This window comes from Zingiber officinale, chromosome 10A (assembly GCF_018446385.1).
Source record: "Zingiber officinale cultivar Zhangliang chromosome 10A, Zo_v1.1, whole genome shotgun sequence".
Classification (NCBI taxonomy): Eukaryota; Viridiplantae; Streptophyta; class Magnoliopsida; order Zingiberales; family Zingiberaceae; genus Zingiber; species Zingiber officinale.
In genome coordinates this window covers 91,598,850-91,608,906 of record NC_056004.1, presented here as the reverse complement: position 1 = coordinate 91,608,906, position 10,057 = coordinate 91,598,850, and the positions used below count along the sequence as shown (strand labels likewise).

The window sequence follows — 10,057 nt, the reverse complement described above, 5'->3', positions numbered from 1 at the left end:
ATGGAGCAAGAGGAAGAAGCTTCTATCTCCGGAAGGGATGAAGAAGAAAGCATACATCCCACCTCAACCCTAGGTAACTCAAGCATTTCAATTTCAAATAAATTACACATAATGTGCTTTGAGTGTAGGGAGTATGGACATTACAAGAGTAAATGTCCAAAGAGGGTTAGAAAGACTCCACCGGCACCAAAGGTCAAGGAAGCTGGAGTCCCAACACGCAAGGGCAAGGAGCACGTGGTGTGCTTCCAATGCAAGCGAAGGGGACATTATCGGAGCCAATGTCCGAGAGGGAGGCAATCTCACAAGGACAAGAGATCGAGCACATGTATAGGGGGAGCTAGGGCAAATCCTAAGGTAATCTCTAAGGCACATTCTTGCAATTCTAGTAGGATGCATGCTAGTAGCCTTATTGCTATTGTCAAGAATGATAAGCATGTTAATTATAGAAATCGATACACATGCTTAGGTGCCAAACATGTGAGCCTAGATAAGGATAACACTAGGAAAGTCAACCCTAGAATTAACCCATCTAAGGCTAAGGAAAACCTAGGTAGGAATCCAAAATCATCTAGACATATGCCTAGGAATACCTCAAAGAAAAATGATAAATTAAAACTTGAGGTATTAGAGAAAGAAAATCAAGTCTTGAGGTCAAGACTTGACTCTCTAGAAAAGGCTCTTGAGGATTTGACTCTAGGGTCTAGGGGTCAAAAACCCAAGTCCAAGGACAAGAAAGGTTTGAGTTACAAACCTAAGTCCCAAATGGTCAAGCCCACTTATCATAATGTTCCATTCGATTATGGAACAAAACCTAGGGCTAGGAAGACCACCACCAAGGTCACAAGGGGAGTCACCCCTAGAGTTGATCTTGATGAGTCCCAAATGACCAAGGCTTCAAAGCCTAAGAGGGTCATTAGAAGGGTTGCTAGGGAAGTTATCCCTAGTGAATATTTAGTGAACCCAATGAGCTCGAATAGATATTGGGTTCCTAGGAGCATCTTCTCTACCCCATAGATGGGTTAGAGAGTGTCAACTCCGATTAGAAGGGTAGTTAGCCCAACTTTGAGGAAATTGACACTCAAGGAGCATTTTCAAGGTTTTGTTAACCTTTGAAAATGAAATAGAATTACTAGTTACTCCTTGAAGAGCTAAATGTGCCTAATGGTGGAAATATCATTTTTAATCTTAAGTGGCACAATTTGAGGAAAACCTAGGGAAATACCATAATTGGGATTTTGGTTTCTCTTAGGGATATAAGGGCAATCTAGGATTAGATGTTAAATTAGCTAAGTGATTAAGGATACTTAGATAGGTAATCTAGGTATTTCATTTGTGCTAACTTACCATGATTGTTTGCCATATGCCATGTCATGACATCATATTTAATTTATGATCATTTGAAATGTCATGATAATGCTTAGGTTATTTATATGTCATGCTTTAGTTAAAATTCAAACTATATGCCATGACATCATGACATTGGCACATGTTTTCATTTATGATACCATTTTATGCCATGTCATCATCTCTTGCATTAATAATCAATTGAATTGATTTAAGGATGAAAAACACATTTTGATATTAAGATCAAATTTGTGTTTAGAAAATGCATGAGAACTTAGTCTAAGATACCTAAACCCATATCTCACATCAAATTGACTTGAATGTGGTTTGATACACCTTAGATGTGTGTGAGATATTAGGATCATGAGTTAGGATCAAGGTGCATTGTCCTTGTACCTAGATGACCCTAATTCAAGAAATTAAGGATCATAGGGAAAGCTTGTGTACAAGTCATGTACATCTAGCCCTAAGATTATGGTCCTAAATTCAAATGGTTTTAAAAGCATTTTAAAATTGATTTGAAAAACCTTGATGAAGCTTTCCTAGTGATAGCATTCATCATTGAACATTGTGATACAAAGTTGAGTTAAACTTGAACTATTTCAAAGTTTTTGAACTTTGTATCAAGATTGAAAAATGGAAGTTATTTTCATAGAAAACTATTTTTCCATGATAGTATATGTTATGAGGAATGTATCCTCAAAATTTCACAATTTTTCGAATTTTCTGGAATTTTCTAGGAGTTTCTGAATTTCGGGAAGGAAATTTCAGAAATCTGCCTATCAGAGTCTGGATCGGTCTGGGGACCGATCCAGGTAAGTCCTGATCGGTCTGTGGACCGATCCAGTGAAGCATGGATCGGTCTGCAGACCGATCCATAGAAGGCCTGATCGGTCTGGGGACCGATCCATGGGGTTTCCGATCGGTCAGGGGACCGATCAGAGCGTGCCAGTTTCTGATTTTCAGCTGTTGTCTGAAATTTCAGTTATGGAAATGGTGTTTTTGGATTTCTAAAGGTTTGGAACTCACAAAGATATTGTTGGTGCAATGGTCAAGGGGGAGTTGACCTTTAGGGGGAGTTTTACCTAATTGTCAAGGGGAGTTGACTCTTAGGGGAGTTTTTACTCCTTAAGACTTTTGAGGATTAGTGATATGGGATTATCACTAAGTTGATTGTTGAGTTTAGTATCAAGGGGGAAATTAAGAGTTTCAATGAAAGGTATGAGACTTTCATTAGGAAGAAACTCTTGACCTTGATACCCTCCTTATTCCTTTTGATATGTGTCAAAAAGGGGAGAGTGTTCATTGGAGAATTATTGGAGAACCCAAGTTAGGTTATCGGTTTAACCTAAGCTAGGAGAAGAATGTCAAGGAATGTTCAAGGAAGAACATTGGAATTCTTTTTGATGTGTGTCAAAAAGGGGGAGAATTATTGGAGAACCCAAGTTAGGTTATCGGGTTAACCTAAGGGGAAAATGTCCAGAGAATGTTCAAGGAAAGAACATTGGACATTGGAAGATGGTTGGAAAACCTAAGTTAGGTTATCGGGTTAACCTAACTTGATTATGGGTTTTGTCAAACATCAAAGGGGAGATTGTTGGACCTTGGTCAAGGTTGACTGGTTGACCTGACTCGAGTTGACCTGACTCGAGTTGTATTTTGATGTTTGACTTAGGAAGATTGTTGGTGCAACCTTAGGTCAAGGTTGACCTGGTTGACCTGACTCGAGTTGACCTGACTCGAGTTGTATTTTGATGTTTGACTTAGGAAGATTGTTGGTGCAACCTTAGGTCAAGGTTGACCTAGTTGAGTTGTATTTTGATGTTTGACACTCGTGGAAGAGTTGTATTCTTGATATGGGACAAGAATAGATGTTTGGGAGATTATTGGTGCAACCGTAGGTCAAGGTTGACCTGGTTGACCTGATTCGGGAAAAAGTCCAAGTATGGAGACTTGGCAACGGAAAAGTCCAAGCAGGGAGCTTGGCACTGGAAAAGTCCAAGTATGGAGACTTGGCACGGGAAAGGTCCAAGCAGGGAGCTTGGCACGCGAAAAGTCCAAGTATGGAGACTTGGCACGGGAAAAGTCCAAGTATGGAGACTTGGCACTGGAAAAGTCCAAGCAGGGAGCTTGGCACGCGAAAAGTCCAAGTATGGAGACTTGGCACGGGAAAAGTCCAAGTATGGAGACTTGGCACTGGAAAAGTCCAAGTATGGAGACTTGGCACGGAAAAGTCCTAACTGGGATGTTAGGCAGTGTGGAAAGTCCTGGTGAGTGAAGCCAGGCAGTGGGAAAGTCCTAACTGGGATGTTAGGCAGTTGGAAAGTCCTGGTGAGTGAAGCCAGGCAGTGAGAAAGTCCTAACTGGGATGTTAGGCAGTTGGAAAGTCCTGGTGAGTGAAGCCAGGCAATAAGAAAGTCCTAACTGGGATGTTAGGCAGTGTGAAAACCCTAGTGAGTGAAGCTAGGTGAAAGTCCTGGTGAGTGAAGCCGGGCAAGGGAAAATCCAGATGGATCAAGGGTGATCGGACATCTGGTGATGGGAAGTCCAAGTAGGTCATAGGAGTGACCGGATACTTGGTACGGAGAGAAAAGTCTAAGTGGGTCAAAGGATTGACGGGACACTTGGCGGAGTCCTAGCAGGTCAAGGAGTGACCGGATGCTAGGCGCAATGTACCAACAGTCAAGATTGACGGATGTTGGTTTGGACTTGGTTTGGGCGAAAACCATGAGTGGATCGATCGGTGATCGATCCGGTGATCTGAAATATTCTCGATCGGTCGGTGACCGATCGAACACATCGATAGCATCTTGTGTGTTAGCTGATCGATCGGTGACCGATCGAGTCGATCGAGCCGAGCAGGCGGGCGCGAGGAGGGGCTGATCGGTCTGGGGACCGATCAGCACAAAGCCTGATCGGTCTGCGGACCGATCAGGAGGTTCCCTGATCGGTCCATGGACCGATCAGGGACGGAACAGAAGCGAAGGAGGAGGGAATGGATCGGTCTGTGGACCGATCCACATGGAGCCTGATCGGTCCACAGACCGATCCAGGCACTAGCCGTTGCGACGCAACGGCTAGATTTCTTCTGTGTTTCTTCGTTTTCTTCGCAGGTTATAAAAGGAGGGCTGCTGCTGCGAGCCTTCTCCTTCTTCTTCTTCCTTCTTCCTGTTCTTGGAGCTGCTGCTGTGCTCTTGAGCTTTGTTGAGTTCCGAAGCTTCGTGTGAGCTTCTTCGACTGGGTTCCTGCTGTTGTAGGCGTCTCGTGAAGTTGCTGCTTCAACCAGTCGACGAGAAGGCAAGCGTGTTTGTTTTTACATTCATATTGTCTTGTGCTTCTTTGTATTTTGTGTACTTCTATCGCAAGAGTTATTGTGGCGAGGTTTCTCCACCCACAAGGAGTATATATTAGCCGGTTCTCCGGGGACTCATCCACCGACGGATTGATAGGCTTCGTCCACCTTACGGACACGCCGAGGAGTAGGAGTTTCATCTCCGAACCTCGTTACATCGCTGCGTCTAAGGTTTGATTTCTCCATTTACGTTTCTGTTGTTATTTTTCCGCTGCGCTAACCTGATTTGTAGAAAGAAACGAGCGATTTGGGGCGGCTATTCACACCCCCCCTCTCTAGCCGAGTACGTAGGATCCTAACATACAAGAGGTGAAGGAGAAGCAAGTATACTTGTTGGAGTGTATGTCGACGACCTCATCGTGACAGGAAGTAGCACAGGAAGAATCAACAAGTTCAAGCAACAAATGATGATAGAATTTGAGATGAGTGATTTGGGTCTTCTCTCCTACTACTTAGGGATTGAAGTGGAACAACAGAAGAGCCGAATTTTACTTAGACAATCAACTTATGCTAAGAAAATTCTGTCTCAATTCAAGATGGCAGATTGTAATGCCACAAAACATCCGATGGAACCCAAGACACAACTACATAAAGACTTGGAAGGGACTCCAGTTGATGCCACAGAGTACAGACACGTCATTGGTTGCCTGAGATATTTGCTACACACACGACCAGACTTGTCATATCCTGTCGGGATGGCGAGCAGATACATGGAAAGGCCTACAACCATGCATCACAAAGTGGTCAAACAGATTCTCAGGTATTTGAAAGGTACAATCCATTTTGGACTTACTTACATAAAGGGACCCCAGGAAATTAGTATATTCGGCTACTCGGACAGTGATTTAGCCGGCGATCTCGATGGGAGGAAAAGCACAAGTGGAATGACTTTCTATTTTAATGAAAGTTTGGTGTCCTGGAATTCACAGAAACAGAAGACAGTGGCGCTTTCATCTTGTGAGGCAGAATTCATGGCAGCCACAACTGCGGCCTGCCATGCTTTGTGGTTGAGAAGTCTTACTAGCGAATTAACAGGTGAAAAGCCAAAGCCGGTAACGTTGTTTGTTGACAACAAATCTGCGATAGCACTCATGAAGAATCCAGTATTCCATGGTCGAAGCAAGCATATAGATACAAGATTTCATTTTATCAGAGAATGTGTTGAGAATGGACAGATTATGGTTGAGTTCATTAATACTGGAGAACAACGAGCTGATGTATTGACTAAAGCACTGCCAGGAGTGAAGTTAGCTGTCATGCGACAACTACTCGGCATTCGTGATTTAGAGCCATGTCAGAATTAGGGGGAGTAAATGCAGGAAAATAATTCGGACATTACATGGCCACGTTTTATTTCTCCTTCCGCAAGTTTCTCGTTCATGATTTATTTATTTTTTCTGTGATATTAATCTTTCCTATTTTAGTGGTATGAGTCATCCTATTCTTATGGTTAAATCTTATCACTTGAGTTGTATTTAAAGGGGTCGAAGCTGTGAAACAAATTAGATCTCAGAACTAAAGTTTCTCCAGTTTCTATTGTTCGGTTATTTGTGCATTGCTTTCACCTGTGCAATTTTTCTCCTCTTGCTACTATATTTTTTTTGAGTGTTACATGTATTTTTTTTTCCTTTTTCCTACATCTTTTGCTATTCATCGATTCTGTGCCAACATAGGAATTTATAACCCATCAATCTTAAAATTTAACCCTGTAATAATCAATCTGTTCGTAGGGACGAAATTTACCCTGTTTTTCTGATCTTGCATGAAGCAACTTTAAGGTGGTGTTTGGTAATGCAGCTTATCGCTTAAATTAATATAATAAGGATTTTTTTTAAAAAAGTTCATTTGATAACCTATTTTAAAACAGCTTATTAGCTAAAAAACTTAACACGCTCAGACCAAAAAAATAAGCTAAAATATTTAGCTTATTTTTTTCTATCTTAACACGGTAAGGAAATAGACGCGGGTTTTTCTCCGACCTCTCACTGCATCCCTCGCCCTCGCTTGGCCCGCGTTCATCCTAACCCCTTAAACCCTAGCCTACCATGAGAAGGTTGTCACCGGCTATCGTCTGCGCCGGCAAGACTGTCCCATCTGTTCTTCCTCTGCCCTCTCCCAGCGAGCTTTTCTCTTCTCTCTATTGTTCCACCTCCGCCGCCGCCGCTGCTGCAGTCGCAGATGTAACTGAGACTCCTCTGGAGACAAATAATAGCTCGCATCTGATATCCTGCCTCTCTGACATCCTCTCGCGTCGGAACTGGTTCGAAAGCGGGACTTTGCGAAGCTTAGCCCCCTCTGTCACCCCGGCTGTTGTCGCCGAGCTCCTCCGCGGACGCTTCATTGATGCTGAGTCCGCCTTCGCCTTCTTCAATTGGATTGGGAAGCGTCCTGGTTTTAACCACACCGTAGACTCTTATGCGTCTCTGGTTTATTCCCTTCTCCGATCGAAGTCTTGTTTCAACATCGAGAAAGTTGTCATCTTTATGCTTAAATCTTGTGGTTCAGCCGAAGAAGTGTGCTCTGCGTTAGAAACGTTCAAGGCCGTTAGACGAGAAGGTGGCGGTGTTGGATTCAATCCCTCAATCCGATGCTATAACACTCTGTTGTTGTCACTTTCTAGGTTTGGGATGGTTGAGGACATGAAAGACATTTACCGAAATATAGAAGAAGATCAAATTTTGCCTGACATTGTTACTTACAATACAATGATTAAATATTACAGTAAGGAAAAGAATCTGGCTGAAGCGTACCAACTTCTTGGTGGTCAAATAGGTTTCAAATTAGTTACTTAAATTTCAGAGTCTCTTATTTGATTTATTTAACTTTTTATTTTCAGGTCTATAAGTGTTCTACCACTTAAAATTTAGCATTCAGATTTCAGACATAAGTTTTCAGATTTACCAAACACCACCTAACTGCCGTGAAGCGTAAGCCATAAATATTAACGTCGGACAAAAAAAATTAAATTGTATTATTCAAACCAAACAATCACGTGCAATAATAAATCGAATGGAAGAAAAATATGCATGGAAAATTGACAATAAATATATGGACGTAAACGATATATCATTGAGTGTAGTTCTATATATTGACAATAAATATATGGACGAATACGTTTCTCTAAATCTCTGATTGTAGTTCTATAAATGCACGGGACGAAGAGAGTTTGATGCATCGGATCGATCATTAAGGAGCTTGCTAGCTAGCTAATGCACTTAGCTTGCATATGGCCATGGAAGCTAATTTCCTCTTCTCCCCTTCCTTCATCACCCTCTTTCTCGGCTTCTTCATGGCACTGCTAGTGGTGCTCAGGAGAGCAGGGAGTGGAGATCACAAATCACAAGGACAAGTACTAGCTCCTCTGCCACCCGGCCCTCCAAGACTTCCCCTCATCGGAAACATCCACCAAATTGCCGGCGCCAACCCTCACCGTACTCTGCGCAGCCTCGCTCGAACTCACGGCCCGCTGACACTGCTCCGCCTCGGGCAGGTCAACTTGGTCGTCGCCTCGTGCGTGGAGGCCGTGGAGGATATCATCAAGCGGCATGACCTCAACTTTGCCAGCCGGCCGACCGACTTGACCTTCGCCAACATATTGGCCTACGACGGGCTCAGCGTCGCCATGGCCCCCTACGGTGGATATTGGAAGCAGATGAGGAAGATCTACGCCATGGAGCTGCTCAACTCCCGGCGCGTCAAGTCCTTCGCCACCATCCGCGAGGATGTGGTCCGTAAGATGACGGCGGAGATAGCTAGCAAGGCTTTGGCCCAAACGCCTCTCGATCTCGGCGCGATGTTGAGCTCCATGGCCAATGTGTTGGTGGTCAAAACGGCGTTCGGCGAAAGATGCAAACAACAGTCCGAGTTCTTGGAGCTGGTGAAGGAGGCCGTGGGCCTCCTCACCAGCTTCTCGGTGGGTGACATGTACCCCTCCCTCAAATTCTTGGACACTCTCACTGGATTGAAGGCCAAGTTAGAGCGTGTTCGTGGAAAGTTAGACAAAGTGTTCGATGAAATCATGGGACAGCGTCAGGCTGCTGCACGAGCCGATGCACCAGCGGAGGAGGATTTATTTATCGACGTACTTCTCAGGCTTAGAGATGAAGGCGGCCTAGATTTTCCCATCACAACCGAGAGCATCAAGGCCGTTGTCCTGGTTCGTACATTACATGCATGTATAATTTCTTATCGATCTAAAGTCTAAACTGTAGATGAATTGTTCCTTTAGGAAATATTTATTGGAGGAACAGAGACATCATCGTCGACGATTGAATGGGCTATGTCAGAGCTGGTGAAGAACCCTGAGACAATGGAGAAGACCCAGCGAGAGATAAGGGAGGCGATGCGAGGGAAGAGTAGTAGTAAGATGGAAGAGAGTGACATCTCCAAGTTCAGCTACCTCAAGTTGGTGATCAAGGAGACGCTGAGGCTCCATCCTCCAGGCCCTCTGATGCTTCCCAGAGTATGCGAAAACACCTGCGAGGTCATGGGGTATCGTGTGCCGGCCGGAGCCCGAGTCCTGATCAATGTGTTCGCGTTGGGGAGAGATGAAGCCTACTGGGGCGCCGACGCCGAAAGCTTCAAGCCGGAGAGATTTGAGAGTGGCTCAGTCGACTTCACCGGCCTCAACTTCGAGTTCATGTCATTTGGTGCAGGGCGAAGGATCTGCCCTGGCATGAACTTTGGGCTGTCCGCAGTGGAAGTTGGGTTGGCTCACCTCCTCTTCCACTTCGACTGGAAGCTTCCTCATGGAATGAAGACAGAGGATTTGGACATGATGGAGATTTCCGGGACGAGTGCACCCAGGAAAACACCACTCGTTGTGCTTGCCGATCTCGCCATTCCTCTGCCATAGTAGACAGTTAATTATATATGGTTTATCTTCATGTAATAATTAAGTAGAACACCTCCCTTCATATAATCAGGGACAGATTAATGCCCCCACGGGCGGGATCAACCGGTTATGACATGGTATTCTTGCAACATGGGTTGGGAGGTCGAAGGTCTGCGGCAGCAATTGCGATAACATCAATATTTGTCCGTGCTAAACACCTTCGACCGCCATGTCATCGCCGGACCCGTATTCACCGTGATTTACTCCCTCTCATACTCGTGGGGCAGGGGTGAGGGGGCCGCTGGGCGACGGGACCCGCCTTTTGCAACACAGGGACAGATTAATAATCTTTTACTATATTAAATATAACATGAAACGTAAATCTCATCGTTATAATCTGAATTTTGACATGAATTCCAATGGCTTGAAATTTAAGACAAATTTACGAATGGACGAATTGGATTTTCTATTTCTTTTTCTTAATCGTCACAATTAATTGGTGGAGTTGAGATCTTTTGTCCCTGAAA

At 44.1% G+C, this 10,057-nt stretch overlaps 1 protein-coding gene across 1 annotated transcript; it reads left to right on the top strand.

The window, feature by feature from the left end:
• The first annotated feature begins 7,835 nt into the window (after positions 1 to 7,835).
• LOC122028238 (alpha-humulene 10-hydroxylase-like) lies at positions 7,836 to 9,745 on the top strand. Its single transcript, XM_042587265.1, has 2 exons — positions 7,836 to 8,852; positions 8,925 to 9,745. Exons 1-2 carry the CDS (start codon positions 7,923 to 7,925, stop codon positions 9,549 to 9,551), a joined length of 1,557 nt encoding a protein of 518 aa, XP_042443199.1. The 5' UTR covers positions 7,836 to 7,922; the 3' UTR covers positions 9,552 to 9,745.
• The last annotated feature ends 312 nt before the right edge of the window (positions 9,746 to 10,057 follow it).

Coding starts and splice junctions, on each gene's coding strand:
- LOC122028238 (XM_042587265.1), top strand. CDS start 7,923: ATGGCCATGGAAGCTAATTTCCTCTTCTCCCCTTCCTTCATCACCCTC. Junction 8,853..8,924: donor GCATCAAGGCCGTTGTCCTG/GTTCGTACATTA, acceptor TTGTTCCTTTAG/GAAATATTTATTGGAGGAAC.